General features: G+C 39.2%; 2 protein-coding genes across 6 annotated transcripts in view; one reads left to right on the top strand and one right to left on the bottom strand.

Moving 5' to 3' along the window:
• Window positions 1-6,634, top strand: part of SERCA (ATPase sarcoplasmic/endoplasmic reticulum Ca2+ transporting SERCA) — a 125,174-nt gene extending 118,540 nt beyond the window's left edge. For 3 of the 5 annotated variants that reach the window (XR_014442130.1, XM_083128395.1, XM_083128396.1), the window contains one exon: window positions 5,274-6,634. Coding sequence is in view for 3 of the 5 variants with exons in the window: in XM_083128395.1 (XP_082984521.1) it covers window positions 5,274-5,311 (38 nt within the window). In the remaining 2 variants the exon portion in view is untranslated. The other 2 variants (XR_014442129.1, XM_083128397.1) reach the window with 1 other exon arrangement.
• A 3,124-nt stretch (window positions 6,635-9,758) lies between these two features.
• LOC145992468 (uncharacterized) lies at window positions 9,759-11,488 on the bottom strand. The gene is made up of 2 exons (XM_083128851.1): window positions 10,842-11,488; window positions 9,759-9,909 (listed from the first exon to the last, which is right to left on the bottom strand). Exons 1-2 carry the CDS (start codon window positions 11,486-11,488, stop codon window positions 9,759-9,761), a joined length of 798 nt encoding a protein of 265 aa, XP_082984977.1.
• Between the last annotated feature and the right edge of the window lie 3,526 nt (window positions 11,489-15,014).

Here is a 15,014-nt window from a genome sequence, read left to right as displayed (position 1 = left end):
CATTTCCTTATTTTACATCACTTTTCTGCCTCTCTAGGCTAATCGCAGTAACGATTAGATGAAGATGAAGACACATTTGCAAAAGAATGGTCACGCCAGGACTTGAACATCAGAACATCAGACGATCAATGACAAGATTGAGAGTGTAGCAGGTGAAAGTGTAAGACTTATTCTTTCACAAGTGTCCAATAGACAAATACTTTATTGGAGTCACTAGCAATATCAGTAGCTCTCTGTGATGTTACTTCAGTGATCTTGTCTCCCCAGTTTGAAAATCCCCAGGCTGTAGACTGAAGTCAGCAGTTTGTATCTGAGAAGCTTGTCACAAAGAAATAATAAAACTAGGGCAGCTTTCTGGTGACCAATTCAGTTACGCAATTGGAATGTTATTGTAGATTCTTGTAGACACTTATGATGCACATCATTGATCCCCAGGTCTACTAGTTACTGGCAAGACATGAATATTTGTTATTTTCACCCATTTCATTAATGCCATAGTTGTTAGCACAATCACATTGTAATCAAGAATTCTCGGATTCTGTTCCTGGTGGGGCACTTTCACCAAGTGCCATTGCACGATCTGATTGTTGACCCATAACCCAACACACAATTATTTAGAGTATTTTTCGAATAATAAAAATTAAATATTATAGTTTTTAAAAAAACTCCAGAAATTCCATTATATCGCAGTGGCTATCACCTTCATCCACACAATCCTATGAAAATGCTAAAATTTGTACCATTTTTATCCTGGAACTTGCCTAATAGGTCAATGAATAAACAAAGTTATAGAATTTTGTGAGCAAAAGCCTGCATTAAATATATATTCAAGAAAAAAAAGGTTTATCTTTCTTCAATTCTGCATTGCATTCAAAACCAGTCATTATACTTGAAGCAAATCAATGTAAAATGTTGCTGTCTATGTGCTTTTAGTTGTGATATTGTGGGGCAACATCAATTAACTGTGGCAACCAATACTTGCATGCAATTTTTCCTCCCTCGCTCTGCATGTGTATTAACTTTCCCTATCTGAAATGCCTTCCTAGTACTCCCACTAACTAACAGAAATAGACATTCACACTAACTGCTTGCTTCATTACTGAACCAAACAGTGTACTATTCAATAATGTTGAATATCATTATGCCAAGTGATATATTGAGTATTATTGTTTGTGTATGTGTATATATGTTGCAGCTGAAAGCCAACAGTGGCTAACATTGTCATCATAAGTCACATGCTTTGGCAAAATGGTTTTTTTTCTTTCTTTTTTAAAAAAATAGACTTCTCTGCATAGTACCAGGTGGTTATAATTAAACTGACTGTGTTCAGAGTGGTACAGCATGGGCTGTAATAAGCATAGGAGTCTGAAACTTCGTATATATGCTAATGAAGCAATGCACTCCCGAATTTTATATATATATATATATATATATATATATATATATATATATATATATATATACCGGACAGTAGGAAAATTCAAAATTTTCGCTAATTTATAGCATCATCGGTGTGAGAAGAAACAGAAGACGGAACCGGAAGTTGGGGTCCTGCAGAGTTGCCAGGTCCCCATTGACAACCTTGACTTCACTGTCGCCGTCCACACCAACCACCACAACATCAGTTTCAACGACTGCTTCCGGGTAGCGATCATCCACCTCCTACCCCAACCAGCCAACACCTCTGTTCGCAAAAGATGGGAGAGGGCCTATATATCGGCCATGAGTGCAACCACTCCACCTGGCCTGAACAAGGCCACCCAGTAATGCCCAACCCTCACCCACCCTCCCGCCCTCCCTCCCAACTCATCCTACACACTCACAGTTTACGACGAGCCTGGTGACGAAACAGTATTTTTTCGTTCTACGCACCGCTTCTTCTTCAATGGGGACCTGGCAACTCTGCAGGACCCCAACTTCCGGTTCCGTCTTCTGTTTCTTCTCACACCGATGATGCTATAAATTAGCGAAAATTTTGAATTTTCCTACTGTCCGGTGAGTGTTTCCTTTTACCTTATTTGATTTTTACTTAGCCCTTTTGGCCCTCCTTGCTTTTATCCATATATATATATATATATATATATATATATATATATATATATATATATATATATATATATATAAAATAGTTCCAATTCTCGCCACCAGGTTAAAATATGGTGCTGTAAGCAGTCAGAATGTGGTATGGGTGCAGGAAAAAGGCAGGAATGATCAAACACATGATAACAGTAGTTCTGGCATGTTTATTAGGAACTATGGTTTCAAGAACTGTTCAATATGGCCTCCAAACTTGGCAACATGCTGCATCCGTAAAACACGACACTGTCGACAGTTGCTCGCAGCAAGGCTGGTGAAATCTGAGCGACATGTCGTATGCTAGCCTTCAGCTCAGGCAGAGACCGAATATGTCCCTGAGAGTCGCAATGTTTTCAATATCCCCAAAACCAGGTTGCATGGATTTAGGTTGGGGGACCTGGAAGGCCACACATCTGGAAATTGCCTAGAGATGATGTGGTCATTAGTGAAGGTTTCTCGCAGCAAATCTTTTACTTGGCAAGCACTTGCAAAGTTGGAATCACGTGTTGCACAAGGAGGTCCCTATAACGTGCAGATGTCACCGTACACCTAACAGGCCCTCAGGGTGTCATCTCCACAAAGAAAAACGGACCAAGAATGAAGGAGCTAGTGAACCCACACCAAACAGTCACGTAACGTGAGTGCAATGGTTGTTCCTGCACAACATGTGGATGAGTGGAACCCCATACGAGACAGTTCTGTGTATTCACTGCACCATCCAGAGTAAAATGCGCCTCATCAGTCCACATAATATTCCCCGGCCACATGTCATCCACTTTCATACGTGCCAAAAACTGATGGGCAAACTCACTGCATTTTGGAATCTCTTGGGGTTTCAATTGGTGCACTGTTTGAATCTTGTAAGGATACCAGTGTAAAATGCACCGCAAAACCTTGCAAACTGTTGACCAGGGAGGATACAATTCACGTGCCACAGCTCGAGCACTGTTTGCAGAAGGTGAGGCATGTGCTGCAATGTCAGCTACAGCAACTTTGTCCACAATTTCCATGGGCCCAATTCACTGGTTTCCTCGAATTTCTTCATCATGTTCTTTAGCCCATTAACTGACATGGGCCCTCTTCCCAGCACTTTCTGTCTGCGATATTCCTGCAATGCAGGATTTGTTTTGCTCCCATTCTGGTAAAACACCTTCACTAGCAGTGCACAGTCTCTCTTCGCAATAGCCATTGTTTTTTACACGAACAATTCAACCTTTTTGATTTTCAACGAACATTCTCATCACAAAAAGGAATCATCATCAAGCGTCGCCAACAACAACCAGGGAGCTCACACAACGGTTAGGTAATGCCACCGACGACTGAATAACATACTGACGTCCAAGTTACGGAAATGTCCACGTTCTGACCGCTTACAGCACCATATTTTAACCTGGTGGCGAGAATTGGAACATTTTTTTTTTCATTTCATAATTTGCGAGCGCATTGCTTCATCAGCATATCTATGAAGTTTCAGACTCCTATGGTCATTACAGCCCCTGCTGTACCACTCTGAGCACCGTCAGTTTAATTATAACCACCTGGTATTACATTATCTGCCCAGATCAATTTTATGGTTTCTAATGTAGAGGGTGACAACAATTTATATCTGTGTTGTTGTTATTAACTGTTGATTTTCCAGCAGCACAGAGAATAAATGCATTATCGTCATATATTATGATATTTGCGCTAGGTTTCATTTGATGAACTAATGAAATGAGCAAAAATTATTTTAAATTGAGACATGAACTTTATGATAAGACTGTCATCAGTCTATTATCATTATTTAAAATTTTTATTGATTTAATTTGCAATTGTGTTTATTATAGTGAATGTCAAAGAAATGACAAATTAATTTGTCAATAATAATGTACTACTTCACGTGAATTAGTACAGTATATGTTTCACAACCACAGTAGCTATTTTTTTTAAAACTCACACTATACACATTATGCCCACAATTGTCTTAAAAGTTCATAGTTCCAAACTGTGATACAGAAAATTTGAAAATGGCATTATGGATCTCTGAATAGCTAAACAGCATATTTCGACAAACAAAAAGGGCATCATTTCAAAAATGGCTACAGGAACTATTTATGGGCCTGTTCAGTTTATAACCGGCCCCTCTTTGGCCACAAGGTTTATATCTCGTCAGACTTCTATTTTCTGTGTGGAGTCTATGAAAAGTATGTTTTCAAATCTCTCTCTTTTTCGAGTTGATCCCACATGCTTATTTCAATCATTTCAGGAGAGGAAAACCCTTGGTATGAAACAAAGATACATTTCGTAATATCTTTAGTCGGTGTGTTGTAACAATTTTGTGTGCTAGTTCACCAGTGAAGCATGTTAGTTGTAGACTTTCACTCTCATCACCCAAGTTCTTGGGTTCAAATCCTGGCATAGGTGTTAATTGTGACTGTCTTTTAGTCATATCAACCTGTAAATAGGCCGTTTCAAAGTGGGTGTGCCAATCTCTAATCTAGCCATTTAATTTTTTTGGGGGGTGTAACATATATACTACAACGCTGTGTTATTTGTGACGTCCATTAATAAAAAAAGGGGGGGAAGTAACAAGTAATATTCAAAATTTATATTTGTATAGATGCTTCTGTTCCTGTCCTCCGCATAGTTTGAACTAGAAAAGCAGTACTGACAAAATACTGATACAATATTCTTTGTTCCACAGTCCAACCTACAGTTGAAGTTGGTAAGTGGTGAATTCACAAAGCTCCAATAAAAAGGATACTAGGAAGGCACGAATGTCCCCAATGAAAAAAATACAAAAAAGGTTCCAGTGGATAAAGAAGAATTTGTATCTTCGTTGCGTTTCGTCTGGTTGATTGTTTTGTTGATTTTTTTCCTCCTTCAATACAAAAATAGCACTTCAACTTTTTCAGAACTCACACTGTTAGCAGCAGATGCTTTACTACATACTTCCGCATGCTAAAATAGTGTAGTAGACTATGAAACTACTGGAAAAATTAATTAAGGCTTCTAGTTTTAAGCATAAACATTTCGTATAACATTGCATGATGAACATAGGCGCTTACTGTTAGAGCTATAGTTTACATTAAGCTTTACTTAGAAGAGTCGATCGTCTATATAGATGCAATACTGTAGATATGCTTATCTAATGAACTAGTTGTTAAGCTGCTTTATTCTGTTGGCACGCCACTAATTTTTATTTCTTTCCATTTCAGTTGGTGAACAGGTGACAGACAAGTGGGTGAATCGCTGAATAATCTCACCTAACAAATAAAGCCAGCAAATATTTTTTTTTCCAAACAATGCAGTGAAAACACTTAGTAAACTAATAATAACCTCAAGAGTATTTTCTTTTCTTACTTTCACTAGTACAGTTACCACTTATCATAAAGCAAAAATATGTCTTAATTATTAACACTCATTTCTGTATCTCTGTCGTACCTTTCTTCCAGATAACTTCATAATTAGTTGCAAGCATTTCATCCATTAATAATCTTCAACTAACAATGTATTATCATCACTGACGGGACAGAAGTGCTCTTTTTGTACATCCCTCCACCACGTTATCCCCCCTCTTCATTGTTGCAGAGTGCAATTGTCGAGTCTTTATTCATTTGTTCAGCACTGGCTGGTTCTTAACCTGGATGTCAATTGGTGACCTAGCTGGTTGTAGAAAGCTGCCTGTAGCACTCGACACATGAGTAAAGACTCTTGCAATACATAAATATCATCCATCTCTGTTATGTTGTTTCATGATTTTTGTTTGTTATTTATTCTCAAAATCATGATAATGTAAGTGGTCTTTTTTTTAAAAAAATATATATAGTATTATATAACCTCCATTGTCTTCCCCAGTGCACAAAAATGGAAAAAAAGTATAAGCTAGGACTTGGTTCACAGTTAAAAGCAAAAGTGTGGCTGTGTGAATGAAATTTTAAAAAAAAAGAGTAGGAACAGACATTTTGAAAAAAACAAAACTGGATACGTTATTGTGCCCAGAAGACAAATGTTGATAATTTGAATAGTGCCAGGAAAAGAAATACGAATTGTACATAAATATATTTTAATTGTAGTTGCATTGTTAACAGGCGCTCGGATACCTTTTCGGATCATCTGGCACAAGGATTTTGGGCGGGGATCCTTAAAAGCTATAAAAAACAATTGAGTGGTGTAAGAGAGGGAGAATTAGCTCCTTCGTTTGACTCTCTGAGTGTTCTTTGTTCATAAATTTTATGCACATATTTCTTACTCGATAGAGCTGAATTTTAAACAAACATTTTTTTTTTCTGTAAAGTGTGTACTAGAGGAATAGTTTATAGAAAACAGATGTTGTATATTTTGCAGAAACCACCAAAAATAACAATTTTTAATGTGATGAATGCTTTTAAGTATTCTCGCTCAAACATCAGAACTCAAGTGACAGGATGATAAAATTTCAACACTGACTGCTGGACGAAATCTTGGAAAAACTATTAACAATAATAATTTTGTTGATTTATCATCCTGTAACAATAAAGCAAGTTTTGTACAAGATACCAAGGGTACTAGAATAAAAGAAAAGCCTTGTACTGTATAATTGGTTTCATTTATCCCTACCGTTTGTTCATTTGGTATATTCATCAGTGCATAGTTAACAGAAAAATACAATACATGGTGATTCATAATTCCCTCCCAGGTTTTGAACGTTTACAGTACAAGAATTGTAACGCACAGCAAAAAGGTACGTATCAGTACATAAATAATCTCTCCAAGTTTGGTACTACTTTACAGGTGCTCGATATGTGCACTCCTAGTAACGAGGCAGACATCAATCCTGAAGTCAAGTTCCTGCCCCACACATTCCAACTTATGACGATCAATACCAGCGACTGCATGTGTGATGTCGAAAAAGGATTACATCTGGCTGTTATTCAATGTCCAGATGAAATAAGTATGTTCAAATTTATCATACAAAAATGTAGGAGAATGCTTTATGTTCACCAGTGCAATGTTTGCATTTACTGCATTATACTGCCACCTAGTGGCTAAATCTACAATTATGTGATTGGGCATATTATGAATGCAAACTTGTTTTTTTTTATGTACTAATATGCACTTTTTTGTTGTATGTGTTATAATTCTATAAACGTTCAAAAACCATGGAGGGAATTATGAATCACCCTGTATATTGTATAACAACTTTATAAACAAGAGGTTGAAAACACCATGAGTGTTTTATATATATATATATATTTATTGTACTTCCTGAACACCAGTACATACAAGGTGCAAAAATAATTCTGAATTGATACTATAAAAAATTGAGAACACTCTCCCCCTGCCATCACTTTGAGGTAGTTTCGCTCTACATGACCCATGAAGAGTCCATACATTTAATTTTTAAACTGCAATTGCAATTCTATTTTGCAACAAAAATGAATTGCAGCTTATGCACAGGTGGTATGTTGATCCAGTAAAATGCACCTCACTATGTAGTAATTTTCAATTTGTTTTATAATCGAACATTCTTGTTTCATGTGTGCATGTATCAGCAGAATAAAAATCCTGATATTTCCCACTTTTAATGGTAAGTGCTCAATTTTCAAGAGCGCAAATTTAAAATATTTTTAATATTTCCAATGTTGAATGCATAATATTTTGCGTGCATATCTAACGAGGAACTAAGAAGCTGTTTTCCAAATTGTCAGTTCTAAATTGTATAGTAGATTGTTAATTTTCAATTATATTCTCAATGTAGTTAATTTTATTTTATATCTCAGAATTATACACCGTGTCCCAAAAGTCCGGTAACACTTTTATTAATTCATTATACAAAAACTACAAGTGATATAGCTTTCGTGTATATGTCATATGAAAGAGTATCTCAAATGGTTTTTTTAAATGTATGAGTTCACAATGCCTCGATATGGGAACCATGTGTAACACGACATATGTCTACACGGTAATCAATCTTGCCAGAGATATGCTCCAAAAAGTATGGCAAGAATTTGATTACCGTGTAGACATATGTTGTGTTACACATGGTTCCCATATCGAGGCATTGTGAACTCGTACATTAAAAAAAAAAACATTTGAGATACTATTTCATATGACATATACACGAAAGCTATATCACTTGTAGTTTTTGTATAATGAATTAATAAAAGTGTTACCGGACTTTTGGGACACGGTGTACAATAGTGTTATTACTTGTACAATTCTGATACATGTATGTATTAAAAGCCAAGTCCAGTAAGTCCAAAAGACTTTGCCAAGCACTGAAATTAAATATTGAAAATACACTAGTTTATTTACAAACTGGGATAGACTTGAGATCTGCAACTCAGAACTAGACTTCAACAGAAAAGTGACTGTTATACATTTTCTACCAGGCTTTGAGTGCACACCGCTTACTTTGCCTGCTTGAGCATTATTCGCTCATGATGTCTCAGCAAGCTCTCAATTCTGTACACTATTAGTGCAGCACTAGTAGGCACTAAAGCCAAGTGTGTTCTCAGTGGAAAATTTCAAATTCTGCAAGGGCAAGGATTTAAGTAAAATTTTATATTTTGTAAACTACAAATGCTTGTTAATTTTTACCTAATTTTGCTCAGTTCGATGCAGATTACCTATGGTCAAAAAAAATATATTTTCATTTAACAAGTACAAGACGAAAGTTAAAAACTTTTTTTTTTATGAAATTTGAATTTATTCGGGTCACCAGAAAACCCTTACAGGATATTTTTCTCTATAGAACTTGTTTTCAAGCACCAGAATTGAGAAAAGAATAATGATGTCTGTTGGAGATTTATCTATAAAAGTAACCATGTTTATTCTTTCTTTATATATTTTATATTGCATATAGCTTCAATTGTTTATTTGTGTATTTCAAATGCCTTAAGTAACCTGCACTCCCATTGGCTAATTCAATGTTAGCGCGGTGTCTAGTTGCCGCCATCTTAGCGCGGTAGTTACTTCCAGCCAGTGTGCGTAGAGAGGCCACTCGGGACACAGCCAGAAACCGTCGCGGACAATTATGGATAGCGTAAGCCCAACGTGGCTACGTTTCATTAGTGGCGCGTTGTGGTAACACCAGCTGCAACTTCGTGTAAACAGTTTTCCCTGGACAGGAGTGCATGGGAAGTGTAATCAAGTGTTATGTGTATATACCTTATAATACATAGTTATAGTTATCAGTGTGTGTGCCTGTGTTTTCTTTACAACTACCAAGAGGATCGCGGTGAACTTTGCCCTGTAGCGACACAATCCATACCAGAGAGATGTAAGTGGTACCTACAATTTCACTTACATTTAGATCCTACCGGTTTGGATCATCATTCATTTCTGGTCCTTCACAGCCGGACAGGTTCTACATTCAGTTTTGGTCCTGTACGGTCCGGAACGCAAACATTTTGGTCCTCCGGGCCGGATTTAATCTGCGTCTCCATGGTGTGAAAGGCTTGGACTGTAGCTTCATTTATCCCTTGGATAGGTATTCGGCGTTTTTGTTTCTTGATGCGTAGCTGCTGAGCAAAGTTCTGTCATAATGTTACTCTGTGAGGCTCCATCCAAAAGTGCACGACATGGGAGCCACTCGCCGTATGCGTTCTTGATTTTTATGACTGCTGTGGCTAGGAGAACTTGCGAAGTTTCTCTGTTCTTGACAGAACAATATGTTGCTTTAGTCTGGACATCATTATCCTGAAAACGAGTATCATCGCCTACTGCCGATTTACTACTGGGTTGACTGGACTGCTTCTGTGTTTGACGTTCTCTGTTGTTCTTATCTTCATGAAGAAGGGAATTATGTTTCTCGCCGCAATATTTGCAAGATCCTGCCTTGCATCCTGACCTAAATCCCTGGTGATCTGACTGTCCAAGACAATTGAAACAGATCTGGTTTTCTCGAAGAAATTTGTACTTCTGAGCTATAGTAGCTGCTTTGAAAGAACTGCACGCAAACAGCGGATGCTTATTATTCTTCATAGTATCCTTGCAATACAGGCATGAAGGAGATACAGTAGAAACATACGATCTTGAAGGGGAAGGATGCGCAGGTTTGTGACTTTGTTGTTTGGTGTTGCCACTAAACTGTGGTTTGAATGTTGATTTTTCATTGGAAATTGGTTTGAATTTCTCCAAAGCCTTGGTTCTGTGCTCTAGAAATTGAAACAAACTGTCAAGAGTGGTGAATTCAGAATCATTCACTTCTAATTCAAAAGCTTTTCGTGTGGTGGCATCAAGCTGAGAAGTAAGATGCTGAACTAACACTATATCTGATAGTGAACTATCTCCTGCTAATAATTTTAACGCTGAGATGGAGCTAATAGCTGTGTTTGTGAACGATCGCAATTCCTCTGCGTTTTCTTTCGACACTGGTTTTATATGCAAAATATCATTGACGTGTGAAGCAGCTATGAGACGCTTGTTGTCAAAACGCTCTTGGAGTTGTTTCCACGCTACACCGTAGTTGGATGCTGTAATTGGTATGCTTTCAATGATTTGCAATGCCTCACCCTTCAGTGCGACACGTAAATACTGGAATTTCTGAATATCTGAAATATCCGAATTATCATGTATGAGCGAAGAAAATGTGTCTTTGAATGATACCCATTGGGTGTAATTTCCACTGAAATGTGGAAGCTCTAAGGATTGAAAACAATTCTTCTTGTATCGTGGGACCAATCATTTGTATATTGTTCAACGATTCCCCCGTAGTTGTGGGCGAGCTTCCATCAAAAACCACTCTTAAACGTGTAGTTTTGCTTGATTCCTTAATCACACAGTGATGTGGAATGTAGTACCTTGTCTCCTTGTCTCTGGATACATCTTCCAATGTCCCAATTGGTTGCATGTGTTTGAGTTGTTGGTACTCGACCATGAATTCTGTGTACTCTCTTTTCAATTCCATGTTCCGATCAAGTCTTCTTTCTAATTGGTTAAATCGTGAAATCGCTGTTTGCAGAGAGTCACCAAGAACGGATCTGTCCTTCTTCAAGGGTAGCTTGACCGTGTATCGACCTTCTCGATCACGAGATGTAGTTTCCTGGAAATGTTTTTCACAGGTGATTTCTTCTGGTGAAGGCAACTTATCATGGAATTCCTCCAAATCCCAAAATCTCTGTAAATGGAAATTGACTGTATCTTCTGTGCGAACAAAGAATGACTTCGAAGGTCCGTTCGTAGATGGTGCATTGGGAATCCTTCCTGCTACAATCCACCCAAATTCAGTGTTTTGCAACGCTGGATAGTTTCCTGTTCTTGAAAGTTTTTCTGGCTTGAGAATCGTGTAGAACACATCTGCAGACAGAAGTAGGTCAATGTTGCCAGGTGTATGGAAGCTAGGATCTGCTAAATGTATGTCACTCGGAATTCCCCATGTGGAAGTTTCGAGCCTCGGCGCTGGCATCGAACCTGTGATGTTTGGCAAGATGGAACAAGATATATCCATGGTGAATCCACTTATGCCGGATTTCGTAGTCACAAAATCGCACTGACTGCAGACACGGCTAAAATGTATAGGCAAATTAACATGCATTCAGAAGACAGACCACTTCAATGCATCTTATGGAGAGCATCACGTGACGAACCAATTCATTTTTACAGTTTGAACACAGTCACTTATGGATTAAGTTCATTCTTGGCCACAAGATGCCTCAAGCAGTTGGCAGAAGATGAATCATCAAATTTCACAGTAGCCACTCATGTCTTGACACATGACTTCTACGTTGACGATTTTCTGGGAGGAAATCATTGCATTGAAGGTGCAATAAAGCTGCGTGAAAGTCTCACAGAATTACTCCAGAAGGGAGGATTCAATCTACGTAAATGGTGCTCCAATAGCAAGGCAGTGTTGCAATCTATTCCAGAAGAATTGAAGGCAGTACAGGATCTAGTGCAATTCGACACAGAAGGCACAAAAACATTGGGAATTTCATGGCGCCCATCCACGGACGAATTTCTCATGGACAGCAAGGTCGCCACAACAGTGGATGTAGGCTCGTTGAAGATCTTCTCAAAGCGCCAAGTTGCCAGCATAATTGCACAAGTGTTCGATCCAATCGGACTAATATCGCCAGTGGTGATAACATACAAGTCATTCCTGCAGCAGTTATGGCTCCACAATGTAGGATGGGATGATCCGCTTCCTATAGATTTGCAGAAAACATGGCGTCGTCTTCATTCGCAGCTCACATGTATTAACGAGGTAAAAGTACCACGCTTCGTTTTGGCTCCAGGAGACATCCATAAAGTTCAAATTCACGGTTTCTCTGATGCATCAGAGAGAAACTATGGCAGTGTTCTCTTCGTAAGATCAATTGATTCAGAGGGTCACATAAGTGTGAACTTATTGTGTTCAAAGTCCAAGGTGGCTCCGGTGAAGAGAACCACTCTTCCACGTTTGGAATTATGTGCGGCAGTTCTACTAGCCAAACTGGTACACAAAGCATTGCCCATACTGCGTCTATGCATAGACACCATTCACCTATGGACCGACTCAAAAATCGTCCTAGCTTGGCTGGCGTCACCAGCCAGTAAATGGAAACCTTTTGTTGCCAACCGAGTTGCTATGGTACAGGAACTCACACAGGTCAGTGATTGGAAGCACGTTCCGTCAAAAGACAATCCTGCAGATCTGATCTCACGAGGAGTCGATGCAAAAATTATCAGATCACTTCAGCTTTGGTGGCACGGACCAACCTGGCTCCAAGAAGAGGAGACACAGTGGCCATCATCCAGTTTAGCATTCCGTCCAGACGACAACACTATTCCAGAGCAGCGTAAGGTAGCAGCTACCACATTGGTCACTCATGTAACAACTGAAGAAGAAATCATATCTAGATATTCAACTTTATCCAAGCTACTGAGAGTAGTGTCACTCTGCAAAAGGTTCATCAACAATTGCAGAAACTCAAGAGACAAAAGGAGTGAAGACCTTACCACCTTTGAAATTCAAGGCGCCACACTTGCCTGCATCAAGATAACACAACGTGCATTCTTCTCTCAGGAAATCAAAGATTTGTCTGACAAGCAGCAAGTACACAACAAAAGCATTTTGAGGAACCTTCATCCATTTCTCGACAATGAAAAAGTAATTCGTGTCGGAGGAAGATTGGAAAACAGTGAACTGGAATTCCAAAGCAAGCATCAAATTATTCTTCATCCGAAGAGTCATTTCGCGAAAATTCTGATAGCATCAGAACACAAGAGACTTATGCATGCTGGTCCACAGCTTCTCATATCATCACTTCGTGAGAAATATTGGATACCTCGCATACGACAGGTGGTCAAACAGATCATTCACCATTGCAACATATGCTATCGTTTGAAGGCTTCAGCCTCCCAGCAGCTGATGGGGCAGTTACCCTCCAGTAGAGTGAGACCCAGCAAGGCATTCCATCACGTAGGCGTTGATTACGCAGGGCCATACCACATCAAGACCGGAGCCGCAAGAAGCAGATCCACAAGAAAATGCTACATTGCAGTTTTCACTTGTCTTGCCACAAGGGCAATTCATCTAGAGATTGTCTCAGACTTGACATCACAAGCCTTCATCGCAGCTCTACTACGCTTCACCGCGAGAAGAGGAAAGTGTGCAAGTATTTTTAGCGACAATGCTACGACGTTCCATGGTGCTAAAAATGAATTGCAGGAATTACGTAAACTCTTTCAATCACAAGAATTCAACAAGGACATTAACAGATTTGCAGCAGAAGAGAATTTCCAATGGAAGTATTCTCCACCACGCAGTCCATCATTCGGCGGGATTTTTGAAAGTGCAGTGAAGTCTATGAAATACCATCTTCGAAGAGTAGCAGGAAACGCCGTGCTAACATACGAAGAACTAGTAACTCTGCTATGCCAAATAGAGGCCTGCCTCAACTCCCGTCCTCTTTCCACACTCCCTGATTCTCATGATGAATTCAGCTACATTACCCCTGGTCATTTTCTTATTGGAGGTCCTCTAACCTCATTTCCTGAACCAAACATTACAGATCTGGCTGCCAACAGATTATCCAGATGGCAGCGCATACAGCAGTTCCAGCAGCGAGTATGGAGGAAGTGGTCTCAGGACTACCTGCATAGTCTGCAGCAGCGACAGAAATGGACAGCTGTTCAGTCGAATTTGAAGCCTGGCACGCCAGTGCTATTGAAGGAGGACAATATTCCACCACTCTCGTGGAGAGTCGGCGTCATCCAAGAAGTGTTTCCGGGAAGGGATAACCTAGTGCGCGTAGTCACCGTTCGTACTAGAGACGGAGTCTACAAGAGAGCATTAAGCAAAATTGTGCCTTTACCACATTGGGAAGAAGACGCTCCATGAGCTAAAACATTGACAATGTATCCCCTAGTGTTAGGTTGGATGTGAACATTCCAACGGGGGGGAGTATGTTGGAGATTTATCTATAAAAGTAACCATGTTTATTCTTTCTTTATATATTTTATATTGCATATAGCTTCAATTGTTTATTTGTGTATTTCAAATGCCTTAAGTAACCTGCACTCCCATTGGCTAATTCAATGTTAGCGCAGTGTCTAGTTGCCGCCATCTTAGCGCGGTAGTTACTTCCAGCCAGTGTGCGTAGAGAGGCCACTCGGGACACAGCCAGAAACCGTCGCGGACAATTATGGATAGCGTAAGCCCAACGTGGCTACGTTTCATTAGTGGCGCGTTGTGGTAACACCAGCTGCAACTTCGTGTAAACAGTTTTCCCTGGACAGGAGTGCATGGGAAGTGTAATCAAGTGTTATGTGTATATACCTTATAATACATAGTTATAGTTATCAGTGTGTGTGCCTGTGTTTTCTTTACAACTACCAAGAGGATCGCGGTGAACTTTGCCCTGTAGCGACACAATCCATACCAGAGAGATGTAAGTGGTACCTACAATTTCACTTACATTTAGATCCTACCGGTTTGGATCATCATTCATTTCTGGTCCTTCACAGCCGGACAGGTTCTACATTCAGTTTTG

This window comes from Lepisma saccharinum, chromosome 9, assembly GCF_977018435.1.
Source record: "Lepisma saccharinum chromosome 9, izLepSacc3.1, whole genome shotgun sequence".
NCBI lineage: Eukaryota > Metazoa > Arthropoda > Insecta > Zygentoma > Lepismatidae > Lepisma > Lepisma saccharinum.
This window is presented reverse-complemented; position numbering and strand designations above follow the sequence as displayed.